Below are 21,612 nucleotides of genomic sequence, written 5' to 3' on the forward strand. Positions count from 1 at the left end.
TTTTGTGATGAGAAACACTCAGGTTGTTCCATTTTTGCTAAGCAAAAGAGCAAACTTTTCGTACTTCATTCAGCGACTATACGCTAAGATTGCAATGGGTCCTATCGCAAACGTTTTTTACCAATGTCCCTCTTTCAATGACGACAACACCGTCAAGTTTTATGAGATGGAGATTGCCACTGACGAAGACCTGCAAGATATGTTTACAACCCACGAATACTCTGGCTTGGATTCCATCGAGTTGTACGTTACTCTATAGGTTGGGACACAAGAAACTCAGATTGTCCAGTCACAAGTTATAGACCCACCAGCCAACGAGCAAGAAGAAGTTGATCTCATAGACGAGGAAGAAGAAGATCTGGAAACTGAATTTGACGACATGGTCAACGAGGAATCCGACGACGAGCAACAAACGTTGGTGCCTCCAGCTCATGTGTACGCACCTCCAACACATATGAGTAACCTGAACCTAGAAGGTGACGAATCATCGCCCGACATCTTCTTCACACCGTACATCCAAACTGACGATGAATTAAAGGAAGGAGACAAGTTTCCCTCTAAGGAGGCTTGTCTTAGAACAATAAAAAAATGGCACATGGCGCACAACGTTGATTTTGAAGTAGATCGTTCAAACCTGGAACGGTATGTAATCACTTGTAAGAATCCAGAGTGTGGCTTCAGACTGTTGGCTTCTTATAGGAAGAGAAGTAACGCATGGAAAATAGGGTCGATTACACAGCAACACACATGTGTAAACCCTAACACTTCCCAGGATCATACCAAACTCAGTGCCAATCTCATCTGTCAGGAGATCTTGCCTCTAATAAGTTCTGATCCGTCTCTGAAGGTCAAAAATATTATCTCGCATATCGTTACAACCTTCAACTACACTCCATCTTACAGAAAGGCGTGGGTTGCAAAAACAAAGGCAATTGAGACAGTCTACGGCAACTGGGAGGAGTCATACAAAATTCTTCCCCGATACCTCAATGTGCTACATAGTTACGCACCTGGCACTGTTACTATTCTTGAGACACTGCCCGCGCATGCCCCGGATGGAAACCCTGTCCAAGGAAATGGAATATTCCATCGGCTTTTTTGGGCGTTCAAACCTTGCGTACGGGGATTTGCACATTGTAAACCCATACTTCAAATTGATGGGACATGGTTATACGACAAATACAAAGGAACCATGCTCATGGCGGTTGCACAAGACGGGAACAACAATATATTTCCAGTTGCGTTTGCAATCGTCGAAGGTGAAACTGGGGCGGCTTGGAGTTTCTTTCTAAGGAACCTCCGAGAACATGTTGCTCCTCAGCCTGACATATGTTTAATCTCTGATAGGCACGCTTCCATTGAGAGTGCTTATAATAATCCAGCAAACGGATGGCATGACCCCCATTCAAAACACGTCTATTATATTCGCCACATCGCCCAGAACTTCATGCGGGAGATCAAGGACAGACATCTAAGGAAGGCCCTAGTCAATGCTGATTATGCATTGACTCAACCCACGTTCCAACATTATCGGAGTGAGATAGTAATGACAAATCCAGAGGCAGGTAGTTGGATAGATAACCTTTCTAGGGAGAAATGGACAAGGGCTTACGATAATGGCGTGCGATGGGGCCATATGACGACAAATCTCGTGGAATCCATGAATGGCGTTTTCAAAGGCATTCGTAACCTTCCAATCACAGCACTAGTGGAGGCTACATACTTTAGGATGGCTTCACTCTTCTCAACGAGAGGCAGGAAATGGGGTGATGTTAGGCAATCTGGTCAACTATTAAGTGATAGTTGCATGAAATTTATGCAACAGCAATCGGCAAAAGCAAACACTCATCAAGTAACTTCTTTCGACCGATTCAATCGCATGTTCAGTGTGCGCGAGACAATTGACCACAATGAGGGATTGCCAAGACAACAATATAGGGTTCTTCTGGACGAAGATTGGTGCGACTGTGGAAGGTTTCAAGCTTTTCGTATGCCTTGCTCGCACGTCATAGCTGCATGTGCATATGCGCACCGCGACGCTAAATCACTACTGTCTCCGATTTACAAGACTCAGACCTTGCTCAGAGTTTACAGTGTTGCGTTTCCTGTGGTGGCCAAGGAGGATTATTGGCCTGAGTATGATGGAGAGGTAGTTAGGCACAACGACGCAATGCGGCGAAAGAAAAAAGGGCATCCCAATAGTACACGGATTAGAACCGAAATGGACGTCCACGACAAAATGGAACGAAAATGCAGCATTTGCCGTCAGGTGGGGCACAATAGAAAAAGATGCCCTAGTCGTGGCTCAACCTCGACGCAAGATTAATCTATTCTGTATTTTTTTTAAGACAATGTAACAGTTACGCTTACCACCTCTTGTAACCTTTCCTCCGTCTTTAATCAATAAATTGTGCTTTAGTTAAAAATCGAAATCGACAACGCAAACATTACATTATAGACCGGAATCAAAAACGGTGCGCGAAAATACCCGAAACGGGTTAATTTTCAAAAAAAAAGGAACAACACATAGGAGCCAAATAAAATGGCGCCTATGTGTTGCAACATGCATGCATGCGCCAAATGGAATGGCTGAAATCCATGTGCCCTAATTTTCTCTTCATTTGCGCCATTTCATTTGGCTAGTAAGGTCCATATGCGCCATTTGAAATGGCGCATTCACTTAACTGGTGTCCCAAACCTAGACAGTTTGGTAAATATCCCGAAAAGTTGGTTTTTTCTGTATTATTTTTATTAAACATGGTTATTTTAATTTTTTTTCACATAATGTCTCCTTTTATACTAATTGTTAATAATAAAATAAATAATGTCATTATTAATATTTAAGGAACCATTACTTTTGTCAAAATAATCAATTTAAAAAAGGGTTTAATGGATATGCACTGACAGTGTAAAATAGTTTTACACTCTCATCCAATAAACAACCATCAATTTACCATGTCATTAAATTTTTTCAAAATTAAAAAAGTGTTTTAATTGGATACATGGTTGTGATTGGTTGACAGTGTAAAACTATTTTACACTGTCAGTGCATCACTCATTTTCTCTTTAAAAAAATTTTCCATCCAAATATCTCAAACGGCGTCAAATTTTTTTTTATATATAACTTTTAATTTTGTGATTGATTTAGCGAGGAAAATATCTGTCACTAGATTTTTTTTCATTTTTTTATAGAGATAAAAATTATTAGTTAATTATAGTATTTTAAGTGATCACAATTTGATATAAAATTATTATTTAGTTAGACTTTTTTATTTATTATTTAGTTGGATTTTTTTTAATTATTTAGTTGAGCTTTTAGTTTTTAAATTTTTTTAATTATCGATTAGTGACATTATATAATGTAGTCTCTTTGACATATTTGAGAAACAAAAGAAAGAAATGAAAAAAAAAATTAGTTTATTAGATAGTTTTTATTGTTTATTAGATTTAGAATATTAGGATTAGGATTTTCATAATTTTGTTAGGGTTTATGAGTTAGCATCTTAACAACCGGTGATTTCATTCGTGCACTCAATCTCTCCCATGAAATATGCCAAATTCATTTCCCATTTACCCCCCCCCCCCCACTAAATCATATTATTCCATACTCACAACCTTAAATACTCCGTCATACATTCCATACACATCTTCTTCTTCTATCTTAAATATTGAGGGTCATCAAAACTATTACACCAACCTCAAAATTTCTCTTCACAATCAAAAATATTTCACCATCAAATAGAAATTCTTCAAAAATCCTTGAATGAATTTTATGAAATCTCAAAAAAAAATTCTACCAATGATTTGAAAGACCATATCCAAAATTTTCATCTTTCTCTCAAAGAGCATAAAAAATAATTCTCTGACTCACACAAAGAGTTTCAAGGAAATTTACAAAGCAAATGTATTGTTAAGAAAAGGGTATAAGAACCACTAAAAGATGAAGAAAATGAGGAATTAGGATTCCAAGAACCACCCCCAACAATCAAAATATACAGATTTCGCCTAAAGTCATCTATTCTTTAGAAAAAGAGCACAACACTGAAGATACAAATGTAATAAGAAACAACAATAGCAGTGCTTATTTTAGTATTTAACCAAACATGCAAAAAAACAACAACTTTGTATCCGCAAAGACTCACCAACAATGTTAGAGCAAGAACTTCCTTGAGCTATAGGACAAGGAAACCTCCTGAATATTATAGTAACTAGTGAAATATTGCTTGCTTTATTCATCATTCTACTGCTCTTTAAATAGCATTTTTAGTACAGCAAATGATATATTCTCACAATCAATCCAAGGGCTAGCCTAAATTGTAGGGATTGATAATTGATCCTTGCAAATATTCTAACGGAATGAAAGATAACAACAATATTATTTGATGAGTTGTATTCCTTCTAGAATCCTAGGATAGTACATCTTGGTAAAACTAATTTATTCATAATTGCTGAGATACTTGGGCCTTGTCTTTATGCGTGTGGGTCTTTCTCCTCTGTTGGGCTGGGCTTCACTATTGGGTTCTTCTTCTAGTTCTGCATCAATGTTGCTGTTAGTAATGGTGGTGTTAACATCACCACTTCCTAGGAAAATCACCTTGTCCTCAAGGTGATAAGTATCTGAAATGTGTGACCAAGATTCCCAGCTAGTGTCTTCCGGATTAAGTCCCTGCCATTGAACTAGAACCATACGAGTGGGGGGATCTATTGATGCATCCTATTTAGAATCCAAAATTGATAGAGGTGTGATGATGGGATGATTGTTGAAGGAAGTAGGGGGTAAGGTTGGGGGAGTGGGGTTGATTGGCCCGTGATGAGGTTTGAGAAGGGAACAATGGAATACTGGGTGAATTTTGGAAGATGCTAGGAGGTCCAGACGATAGGCAACCGGTCCAATTCGTTTTATAATCTTGAAAGGACCATAGAACCTTTGTGATAACTTGGTGTAGGAAGAAGTATGGACAAACTTCTGACGATAAGGGTGGAGTTTGACATAGAACCATGAATCTACATTGAATGATACGTCGCATCGTTTAGTGTCTGCATAAAGTTTCATGCGTGCATGTGCCTTAGAGAGGGTGTTTTGTAGTTTGGTGATGAGGAGTTGTGTGGAAGTGAGGAGTGAATCTATTGCCTCTATGGTAGAATATCCTAACAAGTAGTGAGGGATGTTAGGTGGGGGTTTCCCAAAGGTGGTCTCAAAAGGTGAATAACCAGTAGAGGAGTGGATTGAAGTATTGTATGACCATTCAACAAGGGCAAGGTAAGTATACCATTGATTGGGTTGTTTGTGCATAAATGCTCTAAGGTACTGCTCTAAGGTACTGCTCTAGGACGCGATTGGAAACTTCGGTCTGTCCATATGTTTCAGGGTGGTAAGCGGTACTCATTCTTAGTTTTGTACCACACAATTTGAAGAGTTCCTGCCAGAAGCGGCTAATGAATACTGGGTCGTGGTCTGAGACTAAACTCTTAGGAAAACCATGATGTTTGCAAACCATATCCATGAATAGAGTGGAAACTTTGAATGCTGTGAAATGGGTGTGTAAGGCGCCTAAGTGTACTCCTTTGGAAAATCTGTCCACGACGACAAGGATGCCAGAGAAACAGTGTGAAGTGGGTAAACCAGTTATGAAATCTAAGGATAAGTCTTCCCAGATTGCTGAAGGTATGGTTAAGGGTTGAAGGAGGCCAGCTGGTTTCTTTGTGATATGTTTGGTTTGTTGGCAAGTGGGACAGTTGGTGATAAAGGTTTGTACACTGTTTCTAAGGCCTTCCTAGAAAAAAAATTAGATTTGAGTCGTGCAAGGGTTTTGGTGATGCCCATGTGACCTCCTAAGTGTGTGGAATGAAACTCTTCTAGTAGTTGTGTACAGAAGGGACTGTTTTGGTCTAGCCAAATACAGTATTTGTAGAGAATAAGACCTTGGTGGATTTTATGGTTTAGGTGTGATGAAGGGTTGTTTTGGATGTCTTTGAAGAGTTTGTGGAAGGTGGGTCTAGTTTGAAGAGATTGGCGGAGATGGTCAAGAAAGAGGAAGTGAGGAATAGAGAAAGGATAGATGCGTACCTGGGCCTTCTGGAGCTCGTGACAATGCATCGGCGACTATGTTACTCTTTCCAAATTTGTATTGGATTGAATAATCATAGCCGAGAAGCTTTGCAAGGTATGTGTGTTGTTCAGGAGTTTGTATTACTTGCGAGAGAAGTTCTTTGAGGCTCTTATGATCAGTAAAGATGGTGAATCGGTGTCCCAAGAGATATTGTTTCCATTTTTTGACAGCGGTAGTGATGGCATGAATTTCCCTAACATAGGTGGAGGAACGTTGGAGTTTCTTACAGAAAGGTTGGCTGAAGAAATCAATGGGATGTGAATTTTGCATCAGAACAACACCCATAGCATTTCCTGAAGCGTCGGTCTCAATGTCAAAAGGAATGGAGAAATTGGGTAAGGCTAGGGTAGGAGTTTGTGTCATGGCAACTTTGAGGTGATCAAAGGATGCTTGGGCTTCGGGTGACCATATGAACGCATCTTTACGAAGTAGGGCTGTGAGGGGTGCAGCAATTGAAGCGTATCCTTTGAAAAATTTTCTGTAAAAACCAGTTAGGCCGAGGAAACCACGTAAGGCTTTAATGGATTTGGGTTATGGCCATTCAAGAATAGCTTGGATCTTGGAGGGTTCGGGTTGGACGCCATTAACAAAGATGATATGTCCTAGGTATACAAGTTGGCGCTGGGCAAAAGAGCATTTAGACAGTTTGAGGAAGAATTTGCCTTCAAGCAATTTCGTGAGGACTTGTTCTAGGTGGATAAGATGGAGTTCCAGGGAGATGCTATAAACTAGTATATCGTCGAAGAAAACGACGATAAACTGGCGAAGGAAAGGTTGTAGAAGTTCATTCATGGCTGCTTGGAATGTTGAGGGTGCGTTGCAGAGTCCGAAAGGAATTACACGGTATTCGTAATGTCCTTGGTGATTTCGGAAGGCTGTTTTGTTAATGTCCGCTTTGTGCATTAGTTAGTATTTGGTGAAACCCTTGGCGTAAATCTAGTTTAGAAAACCATGAGGCACCACTAAGTTCATCGAGCAACTCGTCAATGGTGGGCATTGGAAAGCGATCGCGTATGGTGATGGCGTTAAGAGCTCTATAGTCCATACAGAAACACCATGTTCCATCTTTCTTCTTAACAAGGAGAACTGGAGAAGAGAAGGGGTTGCGACTAGGTCGTATGAGCTTATGATGGAGCATCTCCTTGACTTATTTTTCGATTTCATTTTTTTGAGAGAAAGGGTAGCGGTAAGGTTTAACAGAGACTGGGGAAGAGGATGGTTGTAAGGTGATACGGTGGTCTGTATTTTGTGAAGGTGGTAAATCTGGGTTAGGGTTGAAGATGGTTGAATGTTTCAGAAGGAGTTTATTGATGGAAGGAATAGGGTGTGGAGTGGAGGGTGGGTCGGGTTGGATAATTTGAATGTGAAAAAATTCAGATGCAGAATTAGTTTGGACGCAGCGTTTTAGTTGGTGGGCCGAAATGGGAATTGGGCCTGGGTTGGCATCTGCTTTAAGGAGAATTTGGTTATTGTTGTACGTAAATGAGAGTGTGAGGGAAGAGTAGTCCATAACAATTGGGCCTAATGATTTGAGACATGGGGCCTCAAGTATGATATCAGCCTCAAAGAGAGGTAAGACGTAGAAGTCAACATTGAAAGGGTGTGTTTGAAGGTTTAATGCCACGTCATGGCATATGTGTTGACATTCTAAGAGATGACCGTTAACCACCATAAATTTAAGGGTGTTCACAGGGGATGATGGAAGGTTGAGAAACTTGGCAACTCTACTATGTATAAAATTATGAGTGCTACCACCATCTATGAGGACTGTGATGGAGTGATTAGCGATTTGGCCAAGGATGTGGATGGTGGCGGTAGCGGCGGAACCGAAGAGGGAGTGAAAGCTGATTTGACTGTCAAGGTTGTCGGTGGTGGTTGTAAAGGTGTCTGATTAAGGGGAAATTGGTATGAATGGTTCAGGTGGTGAGGTTTCCAGTTCGGGTTAATCTAAGACAAGGAGGAAGAAGCGACCTTTACATTTGTGCCCTGGAATAAATGTTTCCTCATAATTGTAGCAGAGTCCTTTTTCTCGGCGTGATGTTATTTCTTCAGAGGATAATTTTCGGAATTGTGGACGTGGTTGTGTAGGGTTTGTGTTAGGGGTGGTGGAGATGACGGTGGATGGTGGGTTGTTTGATGTAGTTGTGGTTTTGTGTTTAAAGCCGCGACGACGTTCCTCCAATTTATTTTCTTGGATTTTGGCTAAGGTAGTGGCTTGTGATAGGTTATTGGGTTGGGGGGCTTGTACCTCACGGCGGATCTCAGGAGAGAGACCAGAGATAAAGCAGCTGAGGATGAAGAGGGTTGGGAGGCCAACAATTCTATTGGCAAGTCTCTCGAATTCGTGGAGGTATTGGTTAAGGGTACCACGTTGGGAAAGTTTGAAAAGGGCTTGACTGGGATCGTCATAGTAACTTGGGGCAAAGCGAACTCCAATGGCGTGCAAGAGTTCGAACCAGGTGGTGATAAGGTTGTTACGAAACATGTATTGAAACCAGCTCAAAACAGGGCCTTCCATGTAAAAGGAAGCTACGGTAAGTCTCTCCTCTTCTGGTGTTATGTGATGATCAAAAAACTGGGTTATTTTGAAGATCCATCCCATGGCATCTGTGCCATTGAAACGGGGGACTTCAAGCTTTATGTGAGGGAGGGGGTGTGGTGGTGGGGTGGGTGGTGGTGGTGTTGGGGTGGTGGTGAGGGTTGCGAGTTGGTTGAGGATAAGATCAACTTTTTTAGTTAAATCATCCAAACGTTCTGCATTTGTGGGGCGCCCAGCCATGGAAAAGGAAAGGGAGGATCAATGAAAGCATCAATTGTTAGAGCAAGAACTTCCTTGAGTTTTAGGACAAGGAAACCTCCTGAATATTATAGTAACTAGTGAAATATTGCTTGCTTTTTTCATCATTCTACTACTCTTTAAATATCACTTTTAGTACAACAAATGATAGATTCTCACAATCAATCCAAGGGCTAGCTTAAATTGTAGGGATTGATAGTGGATCCTTGCAAATATTCTAACGGAATGAAGGATAACAACAATATTATTTGATGAGTTGTATTCCTTCTAGAATCCTAGGATAGTACAGCTTGGTAAAACTAATTTATTCTTAATTGCTAAGATACTTGGGCCTTGTCTTTATGCGGGTGGGTCTTTCTCCTCTGTTGGGCTGGGCTTCAGTATTGGGTTCTTCTACTGGTTCTGCATAAGCGTTGCTGTTAGTAATGGTGGTGTTAACAAACAAACTGCACAGGGAAAACTGAACATTTCTTTGTTGTTATAACATTTTTATCTCGAGCTGATACAACTGCGTTAGAAACTATGTGCCTCGTTCTCTCAAACCACCACAGACTTGTCTCGTTGAGAACCTGCAATTGCAAGATAAAACAATAAGATAATTTCTAATTTGCCATTACATAAATTCTGAACTAATTGTTTCCTAACAATAACTAATAACAGAATATCACAGTTATTCCCACAGGTTCCATTGTTTCAATACCATCTAGCTACTTTTCCATCCCACATTCAATCATACAAAGGATTTGGATCATCAACATTTCATCACAAAAGTTTAAACAACATACAATGCCAACGTAAACCAGTTTTACACCGACATCTAATGAAAGTCCATTCTTTTACCACACCATCCTAATCTTACAAGTGTATTTTAAAATTGATTGTAACAGAACATGAAAGAAACTCTGACCTGGCCTTTAAAAGGAATGGAAGCAAGAACCCTATCAAAGGCACTCTGACGATCAGTAGTAACCAACACAATATAATCCCCGCTATCATAAATATCCTGAACCTGCCAACATTACATTAACCTACTCACAAATCCCAAATACACAAAACTAAGCAAAACTAAACAATGCTTGAAATACATTATACTAACTTTGCCACAAATCCCAAATACACAAAACTAAGCAAAACTAAACAATGCTTGAAATACATTATACTAACTTTGCCGCGAATTTTCAATTTGAGAGCAGGAACTATCAAATGCAGGTTAGTTTCAGAGAGGCAATTAGTGAGGGATGTTGTAATGGCATCAAAAACTTGGCCTTTGCGAGCATTATTGAGGAAAGTGTCTCCAACAGAAGGTTGTTGTTCGCTGTCTTTTCGCGCCATTGAAGCCCGAATAGCTGGGATTCGGAATTTGTTCGGTTTGAAAGAGATTCTCGCTCGGAAGCTACACGCAGATCGGGAAATGGGATTGTTGAATGGAGTCGTTGTGTGTAGGGTTTTTGGAGGGTTTAAGGAAAGTATAGAATCGACCATAGCTAATTCAGATTTGAAACATAAAATCTGTAAGGAAGAAAAGAGGTATGTTAGATTGTTAGGGTTTTTCAATTTCTATAAAAATTGAACTTTGAAAGGATTGTAAGTTATTTGAAATGCTATAAATCAACTACCTAACTAAGAATTAAACACACAACCAAACACCCTAAATTACCCTTAATGAAAAAGTAATTACGTTTATGTAAACTCGTTTTTTTTGCGAACTGACTCCTTGCTATTTTTTTCGATTTCCGTAGAGCAAAAAATATTTGTTTGTGGATTTTTTTGAATGCAAGAGTCGCCACCGACTTTTATTTTATCCAATATTTAGGAAAGGCATAGAAGAACAGAAAAGACCTTTTGACAAATTTTGGGTTCGGGGGGTTGGTTATACAAAGGGAAGGTTTTAAGCACCCTTTGTATCCATGGTTATCCATGGGCTCTTAATTTTGCTTAGATCACTTTTGTCTTGTTTGATTTTGTTTGCTTGAAAAGGTGTAAGAGTGTGTGTTTGGAAAATGTTTTGACTTTGTAATAATCCTAGGCGGATGTATACAAATATCATTTTTTGAATGGTTTGATTTTGTAATAATCCTTGGCGGATGTATACAAATATCATTTTTTTATGTTATTTTGACAACGAGGTATGAAAAGTATTTGAACTTTTGATTTGAAAAACCTTGTAATGATCCTTGGCAGATGCCTACAAAGTTTTATCTTTTGAAATTTGTTTTGTGAAAACAGTGATTGAAAGTTTGGTTGAAAACCGTTTTGAAATTGATTTGAAAATAGAAGAAGTGAAGATGGACACTAGGTCACATAGGTCTCTAAAGAGTTTCACCGGGAATAATGCCCTTCAAATACCAGATGAAAGTTTTGGAAATAGATGAGAAGTTTTAAAAATACGTTGTTTAAAAATGAAGGTGTTGGGGCTTATACTCAAGGAGAGGCCCAATTGAAATTGATTTGTTTGAGCAAGCAATTTAGGAGTTACCTACCCTCAATTTATAAGATCTTTCCTATGCATTTAATACTTTTCTTAAATGATGGTATGATTAAAAAAAAGTAACAAGAGGGAAAACCATAGAGGTGCAAGTGTGCAAAGTGCTTTTTTTTTTAAGTTTTATCTTGATTATTAATGTTTTAGCTCAAAGGTAAAAATATGGTCCAAGTGGACAAAAGGAAGATGGCGGAAACATAAACAATGCGTCCAAATGGACAAAGAAAAAATAGCGGAAACATAAATAATATGTCCAAATGGACAAAGAGAAAATAACAGAAACATAAATAATACGTCCAAATGGACAAAGAGAAAATAGCAGAAACATAAATAATGCGTCCAAATGGACAAAGAGAAAATAACAGAAACATAAATAATACGTCCAAATGGACAAAGAGAAAATAGCAGAAATATAAATAATACGTCCAAATGGACAAAGAGAAAATAACATAAACATAAATATGATGAATGATAAAATAAAGCATAAAACAAGAAATATAAAGAACAATATAATAAAATGCGGAAATTAAAGTCAATTGTTAGTATGTTAGCACGTGAATCATCTTGAAGCTAGTCAAGTATATCCACGATGTTAGTGAAGATCGATGGTGAGTGAATGATGATCTCGGATTTAAAGTTAATGAAAATTTATCAGAAGCTTGATAGAATCATAGCGACTACACGAGAAATTTCCAAAAGTCTTAAACCAACTGCATACAATCTCTGCCATATTTGATCTTTTATTCTGATTTGGGACAAAGAAAAAGATAAGAAATAATATCAAATAATATACAAAAATAAATATAAAACAAATTAAACCTAATTCATTTTTTTTGTTTTTTTGTTTTGATGTTTTAATTAAATTAAAAGTCTAAGTGATAGAAATAACTCTAAACCTAATTTATTAAGTCTAAAAATAAGTCTAAAATATTTAGTCAATTAAACCTAATAAACTAATTTTTTTTTTGTGATTTTTGGATTGATTTTAAGTTAATTAAAAGCTAATTAAACAAATAATTAAACTTAACAAGAAAAATATTCTTTTTTATGTCAAAAATTAAATTGTAAAAATATAAACCTAAATCTAAAAGGAAAATATTTTTGGAGTTTTTTGATTGGTTGAAAATAATTAAAAAACAATATTTACATAGTTACTAATTAATTAAGCAAAATAAAGTAATTATAAATAAAAATAAAATATTTTATGTTAAAAATTAGTTAAACATTTTATCAACTTACAACTAAAATTAAAATATTTTTTTGAGAAATTGAAAATATGCATAAATATGGAGTTTTTAATTCATGAACTCCTAACACTACTACATGTTCAAAACTACATTGTACCTACTCTATGATGTCCCAAGAGTGGAATAGAGTGATTAAAATGGATTGAAGGTGACTATTTGAATGAGCCTTGATTTTACAAGTTTTTTTGAAACTTTTGAAAAATATAAAATTCTTAAGCTATGACTTTGGTGTTTGTTGTTGTTGTTCTTCTTGTTGCTTGATGATTTTTTTGTTGCTTTTTTGGCTCTCTTTTGAATGAAGAAATGAGCTTTTATTTATAGGCCAAACAAGTGGAAAAAACCATGATTGATTTTGTGGAAAAAGAATGGAGTATTCTTTTATGCTAGGTTAAAAACTTAACCATGGTTTAAGCACTCAAGTGTTATTCTCTTCAATCTTAAAATCTTATCTTAGATGCTTGGAATATGTCATTGCTTGCATCACATGAGAATCTTTGATAATATCTTTGAATTATCTCACTTTAATTAAATTTTAAATGAATAAAATTTAATCAAAAATGAAATAAAATGTCATGAACCATGGATAGATTGTGAATGTCTTTAAACATATGAGAATCAAGATTGAATCACAAAAGAATTGACCTTTTTGAAAAAAAAATCAAGTTTTGGTCATTACTTGTTTCATGCATTTTTCCAAAAAAGGTGAACTTCATCAAGGCATATCTCCCTCAATTTTGATCCTATGAAGGTGTTCTTGTACTTTTTGGAAATCCCAAGATGTCCTCTACAAGCCACTTTGGAAGCTTTTTTGGATTTGGAGAAGTTATATTGATGATATGGGCTTTGACAAAAAACTGCTTTTTGTTGACTTTGAAAATGACCTGTAATGTTTTGGCTTATATCTCTTATGCGGAAGCATTTCTTGACCTTGGGCCCAACATCAAAGTTGTATAGAATTGAATTTCCTTGAGAATGAGCTTTAGTTGGAATTTTTCTGATATATTATGAGAGAGTTATGGCTGGTCAAAGTTCAGTTGACTTTTAGGTCAAAAACTCTAATTTTGCAATTTTGAGTTTTGTTGATTTTTGAACTTTTCTTGATGAATTATAATCAATCCTTGATCAAATAATGAATATTAATTCAAATAATTGATGTTGACCAAAAATCTTGATTTTTGAATGCAGTTGACTTTTTCCCGATGAATTGCAGTTTTGCGATCTTTCAATGAATCAAGGTCTTCTTCTCAATTGAATGACATGAATGGACTATAATGTTGATTTGAAGGACTTTGAATCATATTTTGAATCTTGGAATCATCTCCTGATTAAAAGTCAATCCTTTGGTGAAATTAGGTCAAAACCCTAATTTGGCGCTTCGGGCGATCTTGAGAGTTGTATGCCTTAAAACGAGCCATCCTTGGACTTGAATATTGATTGAAGGAACCTTTGAATCTTGAGAGAATGTTGAACCTCTTTTGGGCCTCAAAACCCTAATTTCTTCAACTTTCTTTGGATCATTCTCCTGTCTTTAAAACACAAGCAACAAACTTTTTTTCTTTTTTTTTTTATATTTTTTTTGTTAGTAAATAAAATATGCATGATGATAAATGATAATGATAATGATCATAACACTTAGAAAATAATGAGATCTCAGAGTTCAAAAATTGGGGTGCAACACTTTAAAAAAGTCCTTTATTGTAATTTGCTAAATCAAAATTTTATTTCCACCAATTACATTTTTTCATTCCTCCAAGTGGCACTCCTCTTCCAATATTCCTATTGAATTCTTCCTAATATCCATTGGGTTTCACAATTTGGTCTTTTAATCGGGCAAACAATTTCTTCCGCTCATTTTGAATTTTGAAAGTTGTGTACCTATCTCTCTCTTCCTCTATTCTCGTCTCTCTTTACCTCCCTCAACCCTAACAAAACCAATGTTCATCTCTCTCTCTCTCTCTCTCTGATCCGGTAACCTCCGCAAACCCTTCATCAAGCTCGACGTATTTCCAGACTCATCAGAGGCACGGATTTTCATACCTTAACCAATATCACTTTCATTTCATTCTTCATCCCATCAGACTTCTTCCTCGTCGCATAAACCCTCTAGAGCAAAATACCACCGCCGATTCAGTTTTCTCAGCCGTAAGGTAACATCATTCTTCATCCCTTTCGAGTTCTTCCGTTTTACATCTTCATATGCGACTCTATGAGTGTTTCCTTCTTGGTGATATTTGCTTATTGAAATTTTTATTTTTATGATTGAAATTGTTGTAATTTATTTGCAGTAAGAGTGTGTGGGCTAATTATTGTTTGTCATTTGATAACAACAAGCTCTTAAATGATATGATGATGTGCTTCAAGATTTGGGTGTGGGGAGTATTTCTCAAGTTTGATCTACTTATCTAATAGTGGTTGGAACTATGAAATTGTTGTAGTTTTTCAATATATTACAAAATCATTAGTTTTGTCTGAGTACTTTAACTGAGGATATTGTGTGAATTCCCTATATTCTACTGTGGATTCTCATTAACATTAGCATCACTTCGTTATATTTTCACTATTATGTTGTTTTGATGCTTCTCTTTGAAGCTATTTTGAAGTTTTTTGAGTGCAAATTTGTATGTTATTTTCACTTTTGCTTTTAAGTTGGTTTGGTGATCCTTTTGAAACTGGGAAGAGAACCAGTTTTAAAGTTATTTTCATTATTGCGCTTACCTTTTTTTTTCTTTTCATGGTTCAACTCTGATGTTGTTTTGATGTTTATTTGGGAATTATTTTGAACTGTTTTGAGTCCCAGTTTGTAAGTACTTTTCATTTTAGCTTTTAGTTGTTTTCATGATTATTTTCATACTATTTGGAACTAATTCAGAACAGGCTTTTAATTTGGTTTGAGTTGTGCTATGAAGTTGTGAAATATTAAAAATACATTCTTTTCAGGATGTACTTTTAAGTTGGTATTGACTGATCTTTTTTATACTAACCTTGTCTATTATTTTCACACTATTTGGAATTGTACTCAGTACCATCTTTTAAGTTGTTTTCAGTTGTGCTCTTAAGTTGTGACAAACTTAATCTTTCCAATGCTTGGAATGGATCCAAGCTACTGATCAATTTTGAACATCCCCAAGTCGTTGAGTTCAAGAACAAGTGTGTTACTTAGAATTTGTATTTTATTGTGCATTATATTTTTCCATGTTTGTCACAATTATATTAATAGAAGGTTTCTGACATTTCTTAACAGGTTTGACGCGGGGAACCCATTCCCGGTTGCTTCACAAACACTAACGATACAATCTGGTTCACAAATGCCTTTTGATGACAAATCTTTCTCATTTCATAAAGACATAAAGTCAATTGAAGAGATGATCTGTCTTACTGAAGTCTGCATCAATACTTAGCAATTGATTTTGATTTTATAGGAAATAAAACATACCCATGGTTCTGATGTTTTGTTTATAAGAATCATACTGCAACACCATTGGAATGACTAAACAATTCAAGGCTAATCGGAGTCTAATGCTCTGGTTTTGCACTTATAATAAAACTAACAAGTCACTTGGTGAACTCTGGTGAACTCTGGTTTTGCGACTGTTCGGAGTCTAATGCTCCACCTATAACCAAGTATGTCATATACCTTACCTTCTGTAATCAATTCTTCCTTCTGTAATTAATTCAGAATTATGTAATCATCTTTTTCTTCCTCATCTTTATGAGTACATGTGTAATTTTCATTTTATGCTGGCTAGGTATAAAATAGAAATTGAAATAGAGCATGACGGCAAACTTGGTTCGTTTATCTTCTGGGAAAAATAGTGCATACCTAGAGATTGGGCTCTTGGCACATGATTTACGCCGGATAATGAAAAAGGTCTCATATATAAACTCATCAAAATATATTAAATTGTTTTATGTAGTTCACTATTAAATTGCTCCATTTCTTCAAGGTTGCTTCTACATATATCTATACATGTATACATGCATTTGAATTAGCGTTATTTGATCTCTGCCTATTTGATCTATACATGTATACCTTAACATATTTCTTTACCTCTATACATATGAAATTATAACCTCTATACCAGTATGCCTTTACATGAGTTCTCTACCTTTATATGAAATCCTGCTAAACAATATCTTTTCCATAATATCTCTCCAATGCTGATTTATGTCACTCAAATTATTACTTCATAGTTACTCATCAATATGATAAGAGGAAATTATATAATCAGTTCTTTCTTTATTAAAAATACATTAATTAGACCAATGAGGATCATCCTTTGAAATACTCTTCACTAGGAAATTATATAATCAGTTCTTTCTTTATACCTACACCGAATGACAACTCGACTCATATTGTGAACACATCGATAAACTTTTTCCCGACTCACCGACTCCAAAATCTTAAAAAACTCAAAAATTTCAAACAAAGGAGCTCGCATAAGCAAACATCCTTCGATACCTATTCTGCCGAAAATTCCAATCACCGAAGAGATGCCCATTCCACCGAAAATATCATTCATCGATGAGATGTCGGCTTTTATGCACAAATACATCGAATGGATCATCAATGTTGCGGAGGACGGTAATTGCAGTTACCGGGCTGTCTCGACGTTGCATGGTAATGGAGAGGATAGCCATACGCTTTTCCATCATTAACTTATCCAAGAGTTCAAGACACATAAAAACTCGTACACGCGGTTATATGGCGACGAAGTTAAATTTGAAGTGGTTAACAAAGCTCTTGGTCCTTGGTTGGACGTTTATTCACCAGTGTCAAAATGGATGAAAATATTGCATGCGTGTATGATAGGGTGTGCATTGACTTGACGCATTATGGTTTTTCGGAAACATTTCCCCCCTCCGCACTGCACCACTACAAATCCAAATGATCGCATCATGTGTATTGAATGGCTTTCAAAATCAAGTCACTTTGTGCAAGTTTACTTGAAACCGGGATGCCTCATATCACCTACATTACCGAATTGGGTGCTTCATTATTCCAAAGATGCCGATATGTGGCCAGATCTTTTTGTTGATAGGATGCACAGATTCGAAAGATTAAACAACATCGAGAAGGAAGCGAATAAGGAAAAGTCAAAGTTGGAACCGCCAATAGATTTAGCCGACGATAGTTCTTTCGATGTGTTTTGTAGTTTCACAGTGTTATGTATGCATTATTTAACATTGCAATATAGTCATTTTTTGTCAATTATAAATTCTAATGGTAGATATACTTAGGGAACCAAAATATTTATGTTCTTTCCGTGGATATACCTAGTAATCATAAGATATACCATGATGCCAACTAAATAACGATATAAAGTGGGATCTGACAGAGGAATACCATCAGATGGAACATATTTCACATTCAAATCTAGAGGACTATATGTTATTCTAGTATCAGAAAGACAAGTCTGTTCAAGAATATTAGCAATATACTTAGATTGGGAGAGAAGATAGCCTCTAGGAGAGTAGGCAACTTTAATGCCCAAGAAGTAGCGCAAAATGCCTAGGTTCTTCATCTCAATCTGTTTTGCTAACTCCAATTTCAAATCATTAATTCCATCCATATCATCACCTGTAATAATCATATCATCAACATATAGTGAGAGTAAAATACGAAAATGATAAGTAGTATTGACAAACAAAGCAGAATCATAATCACTAGAGTGAAAGTCAATAGATGTAATCACAATGGTAAACTTCTCAAACCATGCTCGTGGAGCTTGTTTCAGACCATATAATGCCTTCTTCAACTTACACACTTCCCCTTGATTATGAGAAACATCTTGTGGGGATACCATATAAACTTCCTCCTGAAGATCACCATTTAAAAAATGCATTTTTAACATCCATTTGAGAAATATGCCACTGATGAACAAATGCTACTGTAGATGTTGTTGATTGGCTGTAATTTTTGGTAAAACTCATTGTGTTTCTATCATGTCAAATCTGGTGTCATGACATGCATTCTACTGTTGTGAAGTTTTTCTTATGCAGGTCTTTACCTGATGTCAAGGCCGATGTCATGACATTCGTAGCTGTTACGTTCTTTTCTGTTACTATTTATGGTTATGTGATCTGATAAGATCCTATGCGCTTTATTTGGAAATGTTGGATTCTGATCTGATTCAAGGACGTCTTTGATGGTTATTATTTTTAGTTCCTTGATTTATGGAAATTAGTTTTATTAGGTTTAAAACTAATTTGGATCCAAGGCCCAGCTGCTGCGTTTTTTGAAGGCTATATATTTTACGAAGAAGCTGCAGACCAGATTAGGGTTTTTGTATTGAGAAGCTTTAAGAGTTCTTTGTTTTAAGTTTTTGCGTTCTAGCCTTCTTGTAAGCCAAACAATCATCATGATGATTGTCTTGGTCTAGGTGTTTTGGTTTGAGTTGTAAGAAGTACTCGAAGCTTTTAAGCAAGAGTACTATTGTACTTGATTAAAGCTTTTAAGCAAGATCAAGTTGTGTCCTTGAAGTGTGTCTTCTTTTGTTATTCGTTGAGTGTTTTTCATCACTGCTGTGATTGAGGGGGAGTGAGTAGGATCTCTGATCTAAGTAGTTTTAGATTGAATTTGCATTGGGTAGATATTAAGTGAAAGGAGTAATCTTGATCTGTATTACCTTTAATTGATATTACTTATAGTGGACTTCCTCCCTGGCTTGGTAGCCCCCAGATGTAGGTGTGATTGCACCGAACTGGGTTAACAACTTTCTTGTGTTGCTATTCTGTTTACTTCTTGTTCATTTGTTTAAAAGCATTCAGATAGTAATGTCGTGACATCCTGTTCGACATCGCGTGTCTGAGTCCAGAATTTCAATTGGTATCAGAGCAGGCACCCTGCCTGTTTTTACTGGGTGAGATCTAGGGACAGTATTTTCTGGTACTATGGACAAAGAAGGTGGTGGATTTGTGATTAGACCACCCATTCTGGATGGTTCCAATTATGATTATTGGAAACCTCGCATGGTGACTTTTCTGAAATCCATGGATAGTAAAGCATGGAGAGCTGTAAACAAAGGATGGGAACATCCTGTCATTACTGATAAAGATGGCAAGAAAACTCTTAAACCAGAGGAAGAATGGGACAAAGATGAGGAGGCATTGGCGCTTGCCAACTCTAAAGCTTTAAATGCTTTATTCAATGGAATTAACAGGAATATATTCAGACTAGTACATCATTGTGAACTAGCCAAAGATGTCTGGGATACCCTCAAGACTACTCATGAGGGCACCTCCAAAGTGAAGATGTCAAGACTTCAACTGCTAACTACGAAGTTTGAAAATCTAAGGATGAGAGATGATGAAAGTATTCAGGATTTTCATATGAATATACTTGATATTGCTAATACCTCAGGAGCTTTGGGAGAGAAAATGTCTGATGAAAAGCTGGTGAGAAAAATCCTTAGATCCCTACCTAAGAGATTTGATATGAAAGTTACAGCTATAGAAGAGGCACAGGACATCAGCAAAATGAAGGTAGAAGAGTTAATTGGATCTCTTCAAACCTTTGAGATGGGGATCAGTGACAATTCTGAAAAGAAAAACAAAAGCATAGCTTTTGTGTCCAACTCTCAAGAAGAAGCAGAGGAAAGTAGAGAAGAGAATCTATCTGAATCTATAGCTATGCTTGGTAAACAATTCAACAAAATAATGAGAAGAATGGATCAGAAGCCAAGACCTAATGCCAAGAACATCTCATCTGACACCAGTAGATCTTATGACTCTGGCAGAAGAGCAAAACCAGAAGAAAAGTACAATCACAGCAAAGGGATTCAATGTCATGGATGTGAAGGGTATGGACATATTAGAGCTGAATGTCCTACTTATCTCAAGAAACAAAAGAAAGGATTGTCAGTCTCCTGGTCTGATGAAGATTCTGAGAGTGACTTTGAAGAAGAATCAGCCAAACATGTCACAGCCCTTACTGGGGTTTGTAATTCTGATGAAGACTCTAGTGAAGATGAGCTAACCTTTGAAGAACTGGCAGCCTCCTACAGAAAGCTGTGTATCAGAAGTGCTGAAGTTTGTCAACAAGGTGAAAAGTAGAAGAAATACATAGTTCAGTTGGAGGCTGATAACAAAGGACTTAGTAAAACTATATCTGAACTAAACAGTGAAATTATCATGTTACAATCCAAACTTGATCAGATGTCAAAATCTGTAAAAATGTTGAACAGTGGCTCGGATATGTTGGAGGAGATTTTGCAGATTGGAAAAAGTTCAGGAGATATGTCTGGTATAGGATTTGTTGGTGCAAAGAAACATTCCCAAGATAGTAGCAGAGCTAAACCTGAAACTGAGATGTTGAAACCAATGTCAAAACATGTGACTCAACATCAAGACAAAAGTAAAATGAAGAGAAAGTTTCAAAGATGGAGATGTCATTACTGTGGAAGATTTGGACACATTAAGCCCTTTTGCTTCAGATTATATGGATACCCAGATCAAGCTCCTTACTACAAACCTAAGCAGATCATGCCCATCCAGAAGCAACAATGGAAACCTAAAAATATGGCTTTAATAGCCCATACATCTCTTAGAGTTTCAGCCAAAGAAGATTGGTATTTTGACAGTGGATGTTCCAGACACATGACTGGAATCAAGAATCTGCTTGTTGATATCAAGAATCACTCTACTAGCTATGTAACCTTTGGTGATGGAGCTAAAGGAGAAATCAAAGGAGTTGGAAAACTAGACTGTTCAGGAGTGCCAAATTTAGAAGGTGTTTTGTTGGTCAAGGGCCTGACTGCTAACCTCATAAGCATCAGTCAACTCTGTGACCAAGGATACCAAGTCAACTTCACTAAAGCTGAGTGTGTGGTTACTAATGAAGAAAAGGAAGTAGTAATGAGGGGAGTCAGATCCAAAGATAACTGCTACTTGTGGGTGTCCCATGAATCCAGCTACTCAACTGTATGTTCTAAAGAAGAAGAAGCAAAGCTGTGGCACCAAAAACTTGGCCACCTTCAT

The 21,612-nt window shown here is 36.7% G+C and overlaps 1 protein-coding gene across 1 annotated transcript; it reads right to left on the reverse strand.

Annotated features, from left to right (window-relative positions):
- Positions 1–9,341: 9,341 nt before the first annotated feature.
- LOC131619201 (phosphoribosylaminoimidazole-succinocarboxamide synthase, chloroplastic-like) lies at positions 9,342–10,239 on the reverse strand. The gene is made up of 3 exons (XM_058890324.1): positions 10,072–10,239; positions 9,815–9,916; positions 9,342–9,476 (listed from the first exon to the last, which is right to left on the reverse strand). The coding sequence occupies exons 1-3, from the start codon at positions 10,237–10,239 to the stop codon at positions 9,342–9,344; spliced, it is 405 nt and encodes a 134-aa protein (XP_058746307.1).
- Between the last annotated feature and the right edge of the window lie 11,373 nt (positions 10,240–21,612).

The sequence above is a fragment of the Vicia villosa genome, linkage group LG7 (assembly GCF_029867415.1).
Source record: "Vicia villosa cultivar HV-30 ecotype Madison, WI linkage group LG7, Vvil1.0, whole genome shotgun sequence".
Classification (NCBI taxonomy): Eukaryota; Viridiplantae; Streptophyta; class Magnoliopsida; order Fabales; family Fabaceae; genus Vicia; species Vicia villosa.